Genomic DNA, 18604 nt, shown 5'->3' on the forward strand with positions numbered 1-18604 from the left:
TGCGGATTTCGGGGGATGCTCCCACCCCGAACCCCCGGCCGGGGCCCCCCGGAACTTGTTAGAACCCCGTGTCCCTTTGTGGGGCCCTCACAGATTCTACCTGCGGTTCCTGGACTACCAGATGGAGCACTCCAACGAGTGCAAGAGGAACTTCGTCGCCGTCTACGACGGGAGCAGTGCCATCGAGAACCTCAAGGCCAAGTTCTGCAGCACGGTGGCCAACGACGTCATGCTCAAGACCGGAGTGGGGGTGATCCGCATGTGGGCGGACGAGGGCAGCCGGCTCAGCAGGTTCAGGATGCTCTTTCACCTCCTTCGTGGAGCGTGAGTGAGCGGCCCCTGTCCAGTGGGATCGCTGGCATCGTTTTCATTCGTTCACAGGACAGTCGTTGAGCATCTCCTTTCTTTTTTTCTTTTAATATATTTTTATTGATTTCAGAGAGGAAGGGAGAGAGAGAGAGGAAGAGAGAGAGGAAGAGAGAGAGGAAGAGAGAGAGAGAAGCACCAATGATGAGAGAGAATCATGGGTCAGCTGCCTCCTGCACGCCCCCCACTGGGGATTGAGCCCACAACCCGGGCAGGTGCCCTGACCAGGAATCTAACTGTGACCTCCTGGTTTGTAGGTCGATGCTCTCCACTGAATCACGCCGGCCGGGCATGGAGCATCCCCATGGCAACTCACGGGATGCAGAAATGACTGAGTCTTGGTCCCTCCTCTCAGGGAGCGGACTGTTGTGGGTGAAACGGCCGTGTTGATGCAGGAGGTGCTGCCTGTCTTAGGAAGTAGTGAGCACACGGTCAGGAGAGCAGAGAGCGGAGACTCCTCTCGAGATTTTCAAAATTAAAAATGATGATCAGGCCCGGCCGGCGTGGCTCAGTGGTTGAGCGTCGACCTAGGAACCAGGAGGTCACGGTTCCATTCCCGGTCAGGGCACAGGCCTGGGTTGTGGGCTCGATCCCCAGTGTGGGGCATGCAGGAGGCAGCCCATCCATGATTCTCTCTCATCATGGATGTTTCTGTCTCTCTCTCCCTCTCCCTTCCTCTCTGAAATCAAAAGAAATATATTTAAATTTTTAAAATGCTGCAGAAACCCGGATCCCTGTCTCGGAGCTCCACCCCTGGGAGGGAGGGAGGGAGGGCACCCCTGTGCGTTTGCCTCGCCTGAACCTCCATCCCCACCAGAGGGCTGTCTGCCGGCTCCTCCGCCAACGAGCTGTGACTGTTTTCTCTCTGATGACTAACGAGTCTCCTGGAGGCGCCGCAAATACCCTTGAGCTCCGGGATCTCAGCGCCGCTCACGGTTTCTGCCCGAGCATCCTGCTGTGGCGTCCACCTGGGGGCGGCCTTCCGCCTCCTTCCTTCCCCACGTCACTGTCCATTCCCTCTGAGGGAGCTGTTCTTCTCCCTCCTCGCTGCCTCAGCTTTTATCCAGGGCGGACTCGAGGCTGTTTATTTTTACCCCATTAATGTACTTATGATGCACGTAAAGCACATTACCCTTTAATACGTTAATGTCGCTCAGAGTCCCCGCGTTGGCCGTTGGGGCTCCGTGCACGGGCCTCCTGGGCCCTTTCCATAAGCCGCTGTGGTTTAAGCTCTTCCTTCCTTTCCCCGCGGGGTGAGCCAGGCGCAGCCCCTTATGTCACAGTACAAACCTGGCTCGGTGGTTGAGCGTCGACCTCTGAACCAGGAGGTCCCGGTTCCATTCCCGGTCAGGACACAGGCCCGGGCGGCGGGCTCCATCCCCAGTGTGGGGCCTGCAGGAGGCAGCCGGCCCATGGTTCTCTCTCATCATTGCTGGTTCTGTTTCTCCCTTCATCTCTGAAATCAATAAAAATACATATTTTTTTTTAAAATAAAAACAACAAAACAACCTGGCTCCCCTTCCCGACCGGAGTTCACCGTTCAGTCCCGGGACAACGTGCAGGCTTCCCGAGCGGCTCCCCGCGTCCCAGCAAATGCATCCCCGTGGAGCAGGTCTGCGTTAGCCTAACTGTGGGCCCGCGTCGCCGGCTCCCGGCATTGTTTCCGCCCCCCTTCCTGAGGCTGTAGGATGCGCCTGTAACCCATTCAGGTTCAGTTGTGACTGCTTCTACTCCTGTCACCTTCCCCGCCCACATCACCGTTACCTTCATCTGTTCTTATTTGGGGAACAAGAGGAGTATGACCAGTTGTCCCGCCTCACCTCCCTGTCCCGGCCCCGCCCATCCCGGCAGCCTCCCCTCCCACTATCTGTACAGTAGCTGTTCTAGTATCTTCTCTCTCTACACTAACAATGTCTCCATTCGAACCAGTCTCATAGGGAAGCAGGCGAGGGGCCTCTTCCAGCGAAATCCTTACCCCGATCACAGCCACACACTCCGCGGAGGCTGCTGCCCGCACGGCTCCATGTCCCAGGTCAGCGCTCACCCGCGGACGGGGAGGGCGCCCCCCTCCGGAGCACGGCGTGTGGGGGTGAAGCATCCCCTAAGTTTATAAAACCAAAGTGCCAGCCCAGCCCGTGCTCAGTGGTTAGAGCATCAGCCTACAGACCGAAGGGTCGCAGGTTCGATTCCAGGTCAAGGGCACGTACCTGGATGGCAGGTTCCCCAGCTCCGGTAGAGGCACGTGTGGGAGGCAACCAGACGATGTGTTTCTCTCTCTCTCTCTCTCTCTCTCTCTCTCTCTCTCTATTTTCCCTCCCCCCTCCCCCCTCCTTTCCACTCTCTCTGGAAATCAATGCAAAAAATATCCTCAGGTGAGGATTAGACAAAAAACAAAAGTTCTGGTTTGAAGGCTCCTGGTAAACACGGAGCGCTCCAGCCGCGCGTCCTGTGCTGTCGCTAATCCGGGTTAAGTGCCGCCTCTGCCCCCCTCTGGGCCGTCCTGCGTCTGCGCGAGTGACCCGAGCCCAGGAGACCTTTATACTCGGGGCCCAGTTCTGCTCGGAGACTCACTCCCTACCCGCCCACCGGAGATCTTCAGGAATAGCCCAGCTCGGGAAGTGCCAAAACGGACCGGCTGTCAGAATGGGCCGCGGCTGCCCGCCCCGAGTCCCGCGCGCGCTCCGTAAGAGCGCCTGTGGGTTTAGGCCAGGAACTTCTAGGACTGGCAGTGTGAACGCGGGGGAGAGGTTTTTGTTAGAATAAGCCCATAATGCCATTTCCAGTGACCTGCAGCCTCCAGGCCCCCTGCGGGCTTGGTTGAAGGACAGCCATCTTTCAGCATCATCAGAAGTGGGGCTGAGCCCTAGCTGGTTTGGCTCAGTGGATAGAGCGTCGGCCTGCAGACTGGAGGGTCCCGGGTTCGATTCCGGTCAAGGGCACATGCTGGGATTGCAGGCTCGGTCCTCAGTAGGGGGAGTGCAGGAGGCAGCCAATCCATGATTCTCTCCCAACACTGATGTTTCTATATCTCTCTCTCCCTCTCCTTTCCTCTCTGAAATTAATCTGGGGTGCTCACAGGCTCAATACACCAGATCTTAAAATTCTAAAGAAAAAAAAAAAAGAGCCGAACCGGTTTGGCTCAGTGGATAGAGCGTCGGCCTGCGGACTCAAGGGTCCCGGGTTCGATTCCGGTCAAGGGCATGTACCCTGGTTGTGGGCACATCCCCAGTGGGGAGCGTGCAGGAGGCAGCTGATCGATCTCTCTCATCTCTCATCGATGTTTCTAACTCTCTATCCCTCTCCTTTCTTCTCTGTAAAAAATCAATAAATTTAAAAAAAAAAAAAAGAAAGTGGGGCTGAGCCCTGGCCGGTGTGGCTCAGTGGATAGAGTGCTGGCCCAAAGACTGAAGGGTCCAGTCAAGGTCACTTACCTCAGTTGCAGGCTCCTTGCCAGCCTGGGCCCTCCCTGGCCAGGGCGCATGAAAGAGGCAACCAATCAATGTGTTTCTCTCATCGATGTTTCTGTCTTCCACTCTCTCTAAAAAAATCAATGGAAAAGTACCCTCGGGTGAGGATTAAGAGAAAATAAAATAAATAAATGAAGTTTGCACGTGGTCATCGGGGAGCGCCGGCCGCCTGCCTGGCTGTGAGGTCAGAGGGTCTCCCGGGAAGGCCTCCTCGGCAGCAGCGGCAGCTGCTCGGCAGCGAGTGCAGACACCTGGGGATGCGCTCGCTCGCTCTGTGTACTTCGCGTTCTTAGCAACGTTTCCTTTCGCCCACAGCTCCCTGCACCGGCAGCACCTTCTTCTGCCACAGCAACATGTGCATCAACAACTCGCTGGTCTGTAACGGTGTTCAGAACTGTGCGTACCCCTGGGACGAGAATCACTGCAAAGGTGAGTCCGCGCGCAAGCCCGCCTTCCTGGGAGGCGTGGCCATCGCCTCCATTAAATGTGTGTTTATTGTTTTTTAGAGAGAGAAAGGAAGAGAGGGGGGGAGAGAAAGATTGATCAATCAGTTGCCTCCTGCACGCCCCCCACTGGGCACATGCCTCGGTTGTGGGCTCGATCCCCAGTAGGGGGCGTGCAGGAGGCAGCTGATCAATGATTCTTTCTCATCAATGTTTTTATCTCTCTCCCTTCCTCTTTCTCTAAAACCAATTTTTAAACATTTAAAAAAAAAAAAAGCCCTAGCTGATGTGGCTCAGTGGATAGAGCGTCGGCCTGTGAATTGAGGGGTCCCGGGTTTGATTCCGGTCAAGGGCACAGGCCCGGGATGCGGGCTCGATCCCCATTAGGGAGCGTACAGGAGGCAGCCCATCAATGATTCTCATCATTGATGTCTCTCTCTCTCTCTCTCTCTCTTCCTCTCCCTTCCTCTCTGAATTCAATAAAAATACATTTTTTAAAATTAAAAAAAAAGAGAGAACAACCCTAATTTTAAATTGTATTATCTGTGGTGTATGTATTTGACCCAAACGTCCCCTAAAAGCACTTTCCTGGTCTGTGACAAGCTCCCTTTTTAATACTAAGGTTTTCAAAATATTTGTATTGATCTCAGAGAGGAAGGGAGAGGGAGAGAGAGAAACCTCAATGATGAGAGAGAATCAGGGACCGGCTGCCTCCTGCACGCCCCGCACTGGGGATGGAGCCTGTAACCCGTGCATGTGCCCTGACCGGGAATCGAACCGAACCGGGACCTCCTGGTTCCTAGGTCGCCGCTCAACCCCGGTGCCCGGGCTCCTTCCCGCGCTGAGGCCCTGCACGCGTCTCTCTCCCGCAGAGAAGAAGAGGGCCGGCCTCTTCGAGCAGATGACTCGGACGCACGGCACCATCATCGGCGTGGCGGCGGGCGTGGTGCTGGTGCTGCTGGTGGTGTCGGTGCTGGTGCAGGTGAAGCAGCCGCGGAAGAAAGTGCTGCCTGCAAGGCCGCCTTCCACAAGCCGGGCTTCCAGGAGGCGTTCGACCCGCCGCACTACGAGCTGTTCTCGCTGCGCGACAAGGAGCTGGCGGCCGAGCTGGGCGAGCTGGGCGAGGAGCTGGACGGCTACCGGCCGCTGCGCCGCGCCTCCTCCGCCTCGCGCTGCGTGCACGAGCACCACTGCGGCGCGGCGCCGGGCAAGCCGGGCAGGACCGACCTGGCGGCCGCCGTGGAGCTGCCCTTCCGCAACGACTTCGCGCCGCCGCCGCCCATGACGACCTTCAACAGCACCTTCCCCAAGAGCCGGTGCGCCTTCCCGCCCGCGCGCCCGGGCCCCGAGGCGGCGCGCGAGGACCGCGTGATGGAGGAGCTGCCCTGCGAGATCTACGCGCGCGGCCGCGACGACTCCGCGCAGGCGTCCATCTCCATCGACTTCTAACCCCCTCACCCCCTCAGCTCACCTCCACCCTCCCCCCTCGCCAAGGACCCCCCTCGCCAAGGACCGCCCCCCCTCGCCAAGGACGTGCGCACGCGGCCCCAGCGCATCCACGTCTCCAGCCCTTTCCTCCTCTCCAAGCGACCAAGACTTGCACCTCCCGGCCCCCTGTCCTAACAGTGACTTTGTTTTTTTGTGGTTTTTTAAAATATATTTGTATTGATTTCAGTGAGGAAGGGAGAGGGAGAGAGAGAGAAGCATCCATGATGAGAGAGAATCATCGATTGGCTGCCTCCTGCACGCCCCCCACTGGGGATCGAGTCTGCAACCCGGGCCTGTGCCCTTGACCTGAATAGAACCCGGGGTCCTTCAATCCGCAGGCCTGCGCTCTATCCACTGAGCGACACCGGCTAGGGCGACTTTTTTTTAATATGTATATTTTTATGGATCTCAGAGAGGAAGGGAGAGGGAGAGAGAGAGGAGCATCAATGACCAGAGAGAATCCCCCCACTGGGCATGGAGCCTGCAGCCCGGGCCTGTGCCCTGGCCGGGAATTCAACCGCAACCTGGTTCATGGGTGGACCCACAGCCACGGAGCCACACTGGCCGGCGGGAATCTGGACACGGCTCTGTCAAGATCTTGGTCCCACAAGAAGTTTAAAGATAAGATTTCTCTTCACATTTCTTTTTTTTTCTTCTTTCGACTTGTTGCGTAGGCCAGTCATTTTTACCGTTTCATTTTCTGACATAAATACATGTGGTGAAGGCACCGCACATATTTCGACACGGGCATCGGCCCAGGACTTTGTCCAAATGCAGTAGTTACTGTGGCGAGTGTCAGTGAAGACCCGGAGTCATGCTTCATCCATCTGTTCCTTCCTGACAGTCCCTCTGTCGCCGCCTTTTAATTCCCGGATCCTCGGTCTTTATTTTCTGTGAGAAGCAGATGAAAGGGTGTCATTTACCGCCTGTAAGTCATGTTTTGTCTTCGTTCTATTATAGTCCAAGATTTCGCAATTCTGGGACGTGGGTCCCTCTGCCAGTTATGACTAAACCCTTGAAAAAGATGAAGGCGTCTAGAAATCCTTTGAAATGTCCCCAATTCGGCTCCCATTCGCTCCTGTGAGCACAGCGTCGCTTCCTCCCGTGGTGGAGAGGCCCGGAGCTTCACGGCGAGTGGTCCTCGCCGTCGCCGGATGTGTTCCCCCTTATGTTCATGAAGAGACCACTTAGGTCCCTCTGTCCTAGCTCCTCTCCCAGCACATGGTAACCAGGGCTGCACGGGCGTTCGAGGAAAACGCAGAAGCTGTAGCAGCCTTCAGACCACGTCTTTCTTGGGACAAGACATTTTTCTAGTTCTTACCAAGAATCACAACTCCCGCCATTTTTTTAAAATGCACTTTTGACCGGATGGTGTTTTTTTTTATTTTATGGAATAGACACAATCATTTATAAACACGGTACAGAAACTCCTTGTGTTTGTTCAGGCTTTTGATATTATTTGATTCTGTCCGAGCTTTCTTACGTCGAGATTGGAGACTTCCGGGCCGGGTTCCTGTCGCTGCTCACATTCCCACGCGGATGGCTCCACGCGAGGGCCAGGTGCGCTGTAGGTCCCTGTAAAGACCTCGGTCGTTGTACATACGCTTTTGGTTTCCTTCGTCATTGCGTTTGGTTTATGATAAAACTATTCGCTGTGTGATATTTATTCTAAGTCACTACCCAAGTCTTGAATTGACCTGCACATCCTCACATGGTTCTTCGGCCATGCTGTTTATGGCATGGAGGTTTCGGATCTTGGATAGGCATAGAAAGGCACCGTGTATTGAATTATAACTAATACAGACGTGCCGTTCAAACAGGATAACTCCTCATTTCCTTTGGGTAGCGGGGGGCGGGGGGGGGGCTTGTCGTAAATTCTCAATGAAATGAGACATTGAAGCTTCATTGGGTTTTGTCCATTCTTTTAAATAGCTATGCTTTCTCACAACCGTGATCTTAAATGATAGCTATGTAATACGCCTTCACAATAAGTCTTGTAGATCGCTTTTTTTAAGTATATAATGTGAAGAAGATAGAAAAACCTGCCTATGGTATATACTCATGATGTAATTGTTTTAAGTCAGCCTCATTCCTTGTCTTACAAATGCAGCTTGGGCCCTGGCCGCTGTGGCTGAGTTGGTTGGAGCGTCGTCCCAAAAGGTGGTGGGTTTGATTCCTGGTCGGGGGCGCCTACCCAGGTTGCAGAATCCGTCCCCAGTTGGGCAGGTTCAGGAGGCAACTGGTGGATGTCTCTCTCTCTCTCCCTGCCTCCTTCCCTCCCTCCCTCCCTCCTTCTCTCTCCCTTCTTGTCTCTAAAATCAGTTATTTAAAAAATGCAACTTGGGAAAGTAAGAAGACCAAGTGAATGTAGTATTCAGTGAACCGAGGAACCAGAGCCAGACCGAATGGCTAAGTTCCCCCTCTCACGACGTTGAATGCGCCTTTTCATAGGTAACTTTCCAGCCAGCGTTTGAACAACATGGTAACCACTTCACGTAACAATAGCTCATCTCATTCTCGGCGATGATGAAAGGAAAACCAGTGCATTTTCTTTGTAAAATCAGACCCATGCTCAAAGCAGCGCTGCCCGTCTTTAACGTCTAAGTTATCGTAGAAACCATGCCGGATGCTGAGCCACACTAGCCACTGTGACCTTTACTTTTGAACAAATGTGTGTCCTTCTCAAGGGGCACGGAGAGGCCTGTGAGGAACACGTTGGACATTAAAACAGCACAACGCAGCCCGGGAAGCTCGGACGACAGAGCGGGTTCTAAATCGTCTGGCTGCTGGGACCCATGAGATCGTGTTTGTTTTTCACAGTGAAAAACCCAGCACCTGCAGTCTGGTTTTCCCCCTCCTCCTCCTCCTCCTTCTCTTTCTTCTTCTTTAATTTATCTTTATTGTTGGAAGTATTACATATGTCCCTTTTTTACCCCATGGACCCCTCCAGCGGCCCCGCCCCCGGCCCTCACCGCCCCATGGTCTGTGGGCCGTGCACCTAGGCATAGGGGGCTCTTGGTTGGTCACTTCCCTCCCCGGCCTGCCCTCCGCGTCCCGCCCTCTGTCCCAGGCCTCCATGTAGAGATGGGATTCGATGTCACTTACTTCTTGGCCGCCTGGCAGTCCGCGCGGAGAGGAGAGAGCAGGTGCGCTCAGCATTCTGAGAGCACAAGGCGCGTCGCTGCAGGCAGACTGTCATCGCTGAGGTCGGTGGGAAAACGTCACAAATCCTTCCCTAAAGTCAAAGCCATACGTGTTGGTCGTGGGAGACGAATGCAGCCCTTCACGGTGAACACGGTGCCCCGTGTCACGGACAAGAGAAGATGGGGGGGTCCTTCAGTGCGGGAGCAGCCACCCGGCAGCGCCCTCACGTCTTCCTCCGGGACGCGTGGACCCCCACAATTGTGGCAGCAGTGGGAACACCTCTCCCAGGGTGTGGGCGCAGCTCGGGGTGCCTCGTGGGGAAACGTCCGCCTAACGGTTCAACAGAAAGCAGAGGCTCCCCCGTTTGCCATCACCGAAGGCCCCTCTGGCGTGTCCCCAGCTGTGTTGGGTCTGTCCTGTGTCACAAGTTACGGCAGTGAGGGCGCCGCGTCTGCTGGGCAGGGCCTCCGTCTCGGGATGAGTCAGCGGAGGAGCCGGGAGAGGACCGGCCCCGGGGGGATGACTCCCCGGCACAGGCAGGACGGACGCTCTCTCGCCAGACGGTGTCTGCCGGCTTCCTGTCCCTTCATTCCACGTATTAAACACAATCTATTGGATCCGACTCAGGAGACTGGTCAGAGGAACCTTGAGTTCTCGGATTTTTTTTTTAAGACCCAGAAAGGTGATGTGGTCCAACCTCACTCATGAGAAACCCAAAGGCGGAGAAGAGAGGCGAGCGCGAGTCTCGGAGCTCGGCCCGTGCTCCCCGTGCTCCCGCCCGGCGCCTGCCGTATCCCGGCCCGGCTCCGGGCCAGGCCTTTGGACACAGCATCCCGTGATCTTAAATGTCATGAATCTTGTAATTGTTTGTTTCTTTCAAAGCATTACCTGTTACTCCTTTGTCTCTAACTATGGAAACGATGTCATTCCACAACCTGTCGCCACCATTTCTTGGCAAGACAATTACTGTGAATTCCCAATAAACAATGTTTGTTAACAATGCGTAGGCTTGACAGGAAGCTTCAGTGTTTTGCTTTGGTGATTTTTTTAATCACCCGAGGATATGTTTCCATTGATATTTTTTTTTTTTATAGAGAGGGAAAGACAGAAATATTGATGTGAGAGAAACACATCGATTGGTTGCCTCCTGCATGAGCCCCAGCCGGTTTGGCTCAGTGGATAGAGCATCGGCCCCCACCAGCGTCCCAGGTTCGATTCCCAGTCAGGGCACATGCCTGGGTTGCAGGCTCCATCCCCAGTGGGGGGCATGCAGGGGGCAGCCGATCAGTGATTCTCATCATTGGTATTTCTATCTCTCCCTCTCCCTTCCTCTCTGAACTCAATTATATATATATTTATATTTATATTAGTACATATGTTGTTTTTTAAGTGTCCACTGAGGAGGAAGCAAAGTAAGGCAAGAGCCCCGCCCCTGAGACTTAGAATCATGTTAGACGCGGGCCACGGAGCAAAAGAAGAAGAAAAAGGCAGTGAGCACGGGTCTGTCCGCAAACGGTTGCAGAGCGAACGGACCTGGTGTGACTGCGGACAAAGACACGGCTCTCTCCCGCCGTCCGCAGTGTCGGACTGAGGCCTGGCGCCCGCGGCCACCGAGCCCACACCGTCCTTCCCGAGACATTCAGAAGCATTCCAGGAGCTGTGGCCGCGAGAAGGAGTTTTCATCCGAAACCCAGGCACTGAGCCCCGCCTTTCAGACCCGGCTCCATCCTTCCATTGGCCACTTGGCTCTGGTGAGCTGGGTGGCGGAGCTCAGGATGGTCTCAAATTCTGAACCAAAGCATAGTCCTGCGAATGGGGGAGGGAGTTCTTGCTGCACCCGGAGTGGTTTCCCCCTGCTCCGTGTAAGGTCTCCCGAGACTGTAGAGCTCAGAAACCGAGCACAAGTAACAGATCGTGCGCTTGCTGCCAGGGGCCGGCGTACACTCCGGGGAGGCCTCTGCCTTCCAGTCGCAGCCACCGGCAACCTCACCTCCTCAGCCGTTAACTTTTTAAAAAATATATGTTTATTGATTTCAGAGAGGGAGAGAGAGAGAGGAGCATGGATCGGCTGCCTCCTGCACGCCCCACACTGGGGATCGAGCCCGCAACCCAGGCATGTGCCGCCCTGACCAGGAATTGAACCGTGACCTCCTGGTTCATAGCTCATCGCTCAACCACGGAGCCACACCGGCCGGGCCTCAGTGGTCAATTTTCAGTATAAAAGGAAGACTAAAGCTGTGGCAGGAGGCTCCTGCGATGGTCCCGTCATCCCTGCCTCCTCCTAGGCACAATCCTGGGTCCGGCCCTGCCCCCCTGGACCTGGTGACCTGCGTCTGATGCGTGGAAATACGGCCAAAATGCCCCCTCACTTCCCAGGGGAGGTGGCGAAGGCCCTGCTGCCGTCCAGCCCGCCCAGTGGTCCCCGTGCTCTCCTGCCGGAGGGAAACCAACCACAGGGTCTGAGATGCTCCGTGGACAGGCCTGAGCGACAAGACACGGACATTCCCAGCCAACAGGCAGCGTGGCCCCGGGGCGCTCGGCCCAGCCAGACAGGCTCATTTTTTCGTTTCCTCTGAACTTTTATTTTTATTTTTTATTTTTTTATATATATTTTATTGATTTTTTTTACAGAGAGGAAGGGAGAGAGATAGAGAGCTAGAAACATCGATGAGAGAGAAACATCGATCAGCTGCCTCCTGCACATCCCCCACTGGGGATATGCCCGCAACCCAGGTACATGCCCCCGACCGGAATCGAACCCGGGACCCCTCAGTCTGCAGGCCGACGCTCTATCCACTGAGCCAAACCGGTTTCGGCTGAACTTTTATTTTGAAAAGTTTCAAAACTACAGTAAGTTGAAGAAATAGAATGAGCATCTGTAAACACCTCACCTAGATTCACAAATTGTATCATTTTGCAGATTTATTTTGTCTGCCGCCAACACACGTAGATTTCTGTTCACGTCAGAGGGAGTCACGTGTCTAACTGCAGACACACAGGGGTCAATGGGGGCCCCCCTCCTCCTCTTCCCCCCCACAGAGACCGGCACCGATGTTGCCTAGTTAAGTGCCCACACTGTCCTTTGCAGGTGGTGCCGCAGGTAGGGGAGCACACGTGGGGGTGGGGGTGCATCTACCCCTGTGAACCGGAACGTGAGTGGGGACCATGGTCTGGTTCAGGCATCGCTGCTGCTGGGATCCTCCCGGGACACCGCTGGCCGCCAGCCCGAGTCTGCCTCGCGTTCTCTCTCATGGCCGTCGCGGCGAGCGATGCCAAGCAGACTTCCTCTGCTGATGCCAGCGACTCAATTAGGCAAAGCCGGAGCCGCTCATGTCTGTCTCCCTCCGGCCGCGGGCGACGATCAGTTTCTGGGGGGCCGGTGAGGGAGAGGGAAGGCGCCTGGGTGCTTACTGACCCCCACACCCCACCATCCTGAGAGGCATCGAGTCCTGACTGCAATAGGGCTGGGGCCTGGCCAGCCTGGCTCAGGGGCTGAGCACTGACCTATGAACCCGGAGGCACAGTTTGATTCCCAGGTTGCGGGCTCCATCCGCAGTGTGGGGCGTGCAGGAGGCAGCCGGCCCATGATTCTCTCCCTCTCCCTTCCTCTCTGAAATCGATAAAAATATATATGCTTGTTTTTAAAATAGGGCAGGGGAAGAGGTTTGCCTGCCGGTCCCCACCAGTGGCCCATGAGGCTGTCGTCAAAGGCACAGGGAGCAGGGGAGTTGGGGGGCTCCCATCCCAGGGTGCCCGGGGGACCGGGTGGTGGGCCGCTGCGGCCCCACTAGGACGCCCCCTCCTGGGTGGGGAGGGACCGCGGCTCGGGGTACCTGTGGGATAATGAATAAACCTCTCACCTGGACATAGAATATCAGAGCCCCAGAGAGACTGACAAGGGGAGAGGGCAGTCCTTGCTCCCCTGACTTCCAGGCAGACCCCCCAACCTCCGGGAAGACGGGGTGCCCCGGTTTCTCTCCTCTTTGACTTGGTTTCAGAGCAAAGAGCAAGGGGACCTCCCCCGCCTCCTGAAACCCCCAGTCTCCTCCGCCGGATGGAGAAAAGCATCTCACAGGCCCGCCCGCCCCCTGGCGGCCAGAGTGGGGGGGACCAGCTGCGTTGATGTCCACTCCAAACCCTTCCCGCCCAGCCCAGCCCAGGAACGGACGGCTCAGGAGGCTGTGACTCTTTTTTTTTATTATTGATTTCAGAGTTAGGAAGGGAGAGGGACAGAGAGAGAGAGACATCAAGGATGAGAGAGAATCCTTGATCAGCTGCCTCCTGCACGCCCCCCACTGGGGATCGAGCCCACAACCTGGGCATGTGCCCTGGGACCCTTCAGTCGCAGACCGACGCTCTATCCACTGAGCCACACAGGCCAGGGCTGGGCTTAGGTGATTGCAGACTGTCCTTCTCCCTCTGTTCCTGCCGCAGCCGGGGCTGGGGGAGTGTGCGTGGGGGTGTCAGGGGTCAGCCTGACATTGGGGTTTCAGACCATCTGCTGTCTGTTTCCTTCCCCCCAAGACCAGGGCAGGGCGCTGGTCACAGAAGCCCAGGATGGGGGACGGCTCCCGCCTTCCCCCTGAGAGAGGGGGAGCCTTGGGGGAGGGGGCACCTGACTCCCCTAGTCCGGAGGCTGGGCCTGAGGAGCAGGGGCGAGGGAGCAGCCGTCTGCGTTGGTGAACGGAGTGTCCTGGCCCCACCCTGGACGGGGCTTCCCGGCATCCTCTCCCATCCACCCCTGAGCCCGACAACTCCGGTCACCACGGAAACGGTGGCTGTCCCGTCAGCAGGGCCATCATGACGCTCCTTGGTCTGCCAGTCCACTCATCTGCCAGGAGACAAACACTTCAGTGGCTTGTGGGGTTTGGGGTGGGGTTTTTTTTAATGTTTTTATTGATTTCAGAGAGGAAGGAAGAGGGAGGGAGAGATAGAAGCATCAATGATGAGAGAGAATCATGGATCAGCTGCCTCCTGCACGCCCCACACTGGGGATGGAGCCCGCAACCCCGGGACTGTGCCCTGACCGGGAATCAAACCCTGACCTCCTGGTTCCTGGGTGGATGCTCAGCCCCTGAGCCACGCCGGCCGGGCCAGCGGCTTGTGTTTGATTTGCTGAGAGAAATGTTCAGAACGGGGCCGCCCGCCCAGGAGGCTGACCTGAACGCGGTCATTTCCGTGAACTTCATCTCACGGAGATCGGGCTCCCCGGCGAGCATTCTCCCGCGGCTCCCTGCAGAGGAGGAGAGGGCTTCCCGGCCAGGCCCGCGCCCCTCCGATGGCGTCTGAGTACTTTTCCAGGGACCCGAGCGGCTGGTCTCCATCGTGGGGAAAGTCTGCTGGCCGAGTGCACAGCTAAACCGCCCCGGGAGGAACGTCTCCATTACATCGACCTAGAAACTGTAATTCGAAGCGACTGTCCCTGGTGCCGTTTCGAGGTACTGTCCCCTGAATCACAGGGAAAGCTCACGACTTCGAGCTCAAGTGGTAAGTGCCGATGCTGATGGCTGTTGGCTTTCTTTCTTTCCTTTTTTTTTTCTTTATTGATTTCAGAGAGGAAGGAAGAGGGAGAGAGAGAGAGAAACATCAATGATGAGAAAGAACATTGATTGGCTGCCTCCTGCACGCCCCACACTGGGGATCGAGCCCGCAACCCTGACCGGGAATTGAACCGTGACCTCCTGGTTCATAGGTCGATGCTCAAAACACTGAGCCACGCCGGCTGGGCTGGCGGTTGGCTTTCTATAGTCCCCTGGGAGCTGTTTAATTTTGGGGTATGAAATATGAATGCCCTCTGTACTACAGAAAATGTACATTTTTCTCTTGATTAAAGCAATGTTCTTCAAAATTAAACTATCAAAAGTGAATTCAGAACTTGATTCAGCCTTGTAGAATGCCCCTGAGGAATTAGATCCTATTTTCTCATGGTTGGGAAGTAAAGAATAATTTCTAAGGCCTTTTCATTTCTGGCATAGATACATATCTTACTGAGCAGATAACAAGTCAACTGCTCATCAATAAAGAACTGATTAAATGAATCATGATGTATGTTGCTATATTTCAATAAAACTTTTACCGAGAGAGAGAGAGAGAGAGAGAGAGAGAGAGAGAGAGAGAGAATGAGGATAATCTACGTACTGATGCTAATTTTCAGGATTTATTCGATGACCAAAGCCAGTGCAGAGCAGTACATAGAGTATCCTACTCTTTCTATTAATAAAAAGTGTAGATAAGAATATAAATTTGAGCGCGGACCTATGAACCAGGAGGTCATGGTTCCATTCCCAGTCAGGGCACAGGCCTCGGTTGTCGGCTTTATCCCCAGTAGGGTCGTGCAGGAGGCAGCCGCTCAATGATTCTCTCTCATCATTGATGTTTCTGTCTCTCTCTCCCTCTCCCTTCCTCTCTGAAATCAATAATATATATGTGTGTGTGTGTGTGTGTGTGTGTGACACATATATATGTATAAATTTGTATTTGCATGACTTGCATAGAAAAAGAGAAGGGTAATAAAGAAATATCGGCAATGGAGTGAGGTAGAGAGGATGGGGGTGGAAGCAAGATTTCTTGGTATAATTTTTAAATAGGTTAGACTTTTGAATAACATAAATGTATTAATAAAAAACATTTTTCATCTTCATTTCCTTGTAAGATGTCTATGGGTCTAACAGACATTCAAGGAGAGATCAGCACAACCGTGAATAATAAGTTGCTGGTGAACGTCACTTAGTGACATTTTTCTACGGTAGATTAAATCAAGCTCTCTTTCTTTTTTCTTTTTCATTTAGGAAATTGGTCAGTCCTGCCTCGCCGGTGTTGCTCAGTGGTTGAGCATCAACCCGTGAATCAGGAGGTCACAGTTCAATTCCCGGCGAGGGCAGCCGGCCGATGTGTCTATCTCTCTATCTCTCTCCCTTTCTCTCTCTCTCTCAAATCAACAAAAAACATATTTTAAAGCAGCGGTTCTCAACCTGTGGGTCACCACCCCTTTGGGGGTCGAACGACCCTTTCACAGGGGTCGCCTAAGACCATCCTGCATATCAGATATTTACATGACGATTCACAACAGTAGCAACATGACAGTTATGAAGTAGCAACGAAAATAATTTTATGGTTGGGGGTCACCACAACATGAGGAACTGTATTAAAGGGTCACAGCATTAGGAAGGTTGAGAACCACTGTTTTAAAGAGTTTAGTGATATTAAAGGCAGGCACAAAACGCCTCTCTGGCCCGCCTGAGCCACATACACACAGGGCTGGCTAACGGGATGGATCGCAGGGGTCTGTGTTCGTGGTGAGCAGTGGCAACGTCCTTGACAATATTATCATTCGTCCACTCCCTCCCCAGTCCTCACCCACCTCCTCCCACCTCCACCCTGCAGTTGCACAAGTGCACCAAGCCGCTGAAGAGGAACTGAGCGGAGAAGCCTGGCAGGAATCCAACATCTCTCCAGCCTCGAACTTGCAATCCTGGCCCGGTGAGGGCAGCCCGCGGGTGCACTGTGACTCAGCACTCCGTGGTGCCTGAGCCGCGCCATGAGGTGAGGGGCTGGCTCCCTTCCCGGCCCGAGCTCCCATACCTGAGCTCCCATACCATACGTGAGCTCCCATACCATACCTGAGCTCCCATACCATATGTGAGCTCCCTGCAAAACACGCAGAACACGCAGTGGGTGGCTGAAGTGCGGCAGGGCTCACCCGGACACGGTGTGACTCAGTGTGAGGACGGGGAGCGGCCGTGTGTCCTGGGAGTGCAGGGAACTGTTCCGAAATCACTTGTTGACCTACAAGATCAGCCGGTAACGATGCTGACCACAGCAGCCCTCAGAACTGGAGACAGGGTGGTAAATAAAGGAAAACACACGCAAAATATGAGCTAGATTAGAATCAGGTCAGAAATAACAGAGGTGGAGACGAGTTTAGGCTCGCAGAAGCCAAACATGAACCACCAGAGGGCTTTTCCCCTGAAAAAAAAAAAGAATAAAACTGAAACACATGAGAAAAGTCCAGCTCTTCTTGACTCTTTAGAGCAGAAAGAAAATAAGACAAACGATATAAAGGCCACTGACAGCCCGACATGTGGGAGAGGATTTGAGGACCCGGTGGAGGAGGAGTTCATGGTCCTTGCCGAGCAGGGAGACCTTGAGGGGTGAGACCATGAAAAGGGAAGGAGGAGGGCAGTCCACAGGCAGGGAACCCCCTGGGGGAGCCAGGGACTAAAAGGGATGAAGACCTGAGCAGAGATGCGGCAAATGGACGCAACATAAAACTGCTCGTGGTTATTTGTTTTAGCTCCTGTTCCAGGTCCCCTATCTGTGTTATTTTAACCCTCAAAACAAGCCCATGATGTAAATACTGTGAAACGCCATTTGACACAGGAGGAAACAGCCTGGGAAAAGTCACTGGCTCACAGCCACGTGGTTCATCAACGGCTGGGCCGGGCCCGCAACCCACACACTCCGACTCCACCACGGCTTAATACCGCCTCTTGGGAACCTCTCAGCGTGTGAAAAGGAAGTGGGGAGTCCGAAATGATCGAGGCCTCCCCTGCACTCAGATCCAGACCTTGTGGGGCACGAATTTCCCCCTAGAAACCTACAGCCTATTCGTGGAGTTCAGACTCACACCCAAAGCCCACTGACAGCCCACATCAGACCTGTCTCCAAGCGCCTCCGTGGAGACAGTCTGTCCCAGTCTGAGGGACCCAGGAGCAGGGCACTGAAGGAGCAGCATTTCCCATGGATTTGTGGGAAAGGGAGGAGCTAGGTGGAAGGAGTGTCAGGGTTTGCAGGGATGAATTTGCAAACTCCTTGGCATGTACTAGAGGCCCTCCACAACCAGGTCTTTAAAACGTGGGTTTTTTTTTTGTTTTGTTTAATGTGTTATTATTCTTGATTTGAGAGAGGAAGGGAGAGGGAAAGAGAAACATCAATGTGTGAACGTAAGGAAGTAACATTGATGAGGCACCTCCTGCCTCCTGCACTCGGGCATGTGCCCTTGACCTGGAATCAAACCTGCGACCTCTCTGTGCAGGGGAGAGAACGCCCAACCCACTGAGCCACACGGGCCACGGCCACACCAGGTCTCAAGGAAAAAGGAGGAGAGGTTGTCCTGAGATGCTGGTGCTGGGTCTTTACTACCAGGGCAGGCTCCAAAGGATCGGCATCCTATTTGTGTGTGTTCTTTGTGTTCACAAATATGGCTTATGCTTTTGGAAAACTTTTGTCCACAACCCGGGCATGTCCTGCACGCCCCCTACTGGGGATGAGCCCGCAACCCGGGCATGTGCCCCGACCGGGAATCGAACCCGGGACCCTTCAGTCCGCAGGCCGCCGCTCTATCCACTGAGCTAACCGGCCAGGGCCACAGGCGCCTCTTAGGTGCACACGTGTTTAGGAAACGGTGTTTAGGAAAGAAGCTGAAGGTTAGGACATAGGGGGGTGACACGTGACTGCCGTGCTCCTGGGTGTCATCTGCCCGGAAGTGAAACACCAAGACCCGCACCCCCAGGGGCTGTTTTCACCGCCAGCCCCGAGGGAGCCGGCCCCAGGGCAGCCGGCAGCCGGGAGGGAGGCTCCCCGCGCCGGGCTGGATGCCGACCGCCAGGCCGGCTCCGTGACCGCATCTTGGAGGCAGGACCTTATAGGTATTCTCCTTGTGGCCCGGACTTGAATGCGGCGGCCATCTTGTGCGAC

The 18604-nt window shown here is 54.8% G+C and overlaps 1 protein-coding gene across 1 annotated transcript in view; it reads left to right on the plus strand.

Annotated features, from left to right (window-relative positions):
• Nucleotides 1–6023, plus strand: part of NETO2 (neuropilin and tolloid like 2) — a 23025-nt gene extending 17002 nt beyond the window's left edge. The window contains 5 exon segments of the mRNA XM_023746478.1: nucleotides 94–304; nucleotides 306–324; nucleotides 4149–4262; nucleotides 5149–5280; nucleotides 5283–6023. Of these exon segments, the coding sequence (XP_023602246.1) occupies nucleotides 94–304; nucleotides 306–324; nucleotides 4149–4262; nucleotides 5149–5280; nucleotides 5283–5725 (919 nt within the window). The 3' untranslated portion in view covers nucleotides 5726–6023.
• The last annotated feature ends 12581 nt before the right edge of the window (nucleotides 6024–18604 follow it).

Source organism: Myotis lucifugus, unplaced genomic scaffold (assembly GCF_000147115.1).
Source record: "Myotis lucifugus unplaced genomic scaffold, Myoluc2.0 scaffold_686, whole genome shotgun sequence".
NCBI lineage: Eukaryota > Metazoa > Chordata > Mammalia > Chiroptera > Vespertilionidae > Myotis > Myotis lucifugus.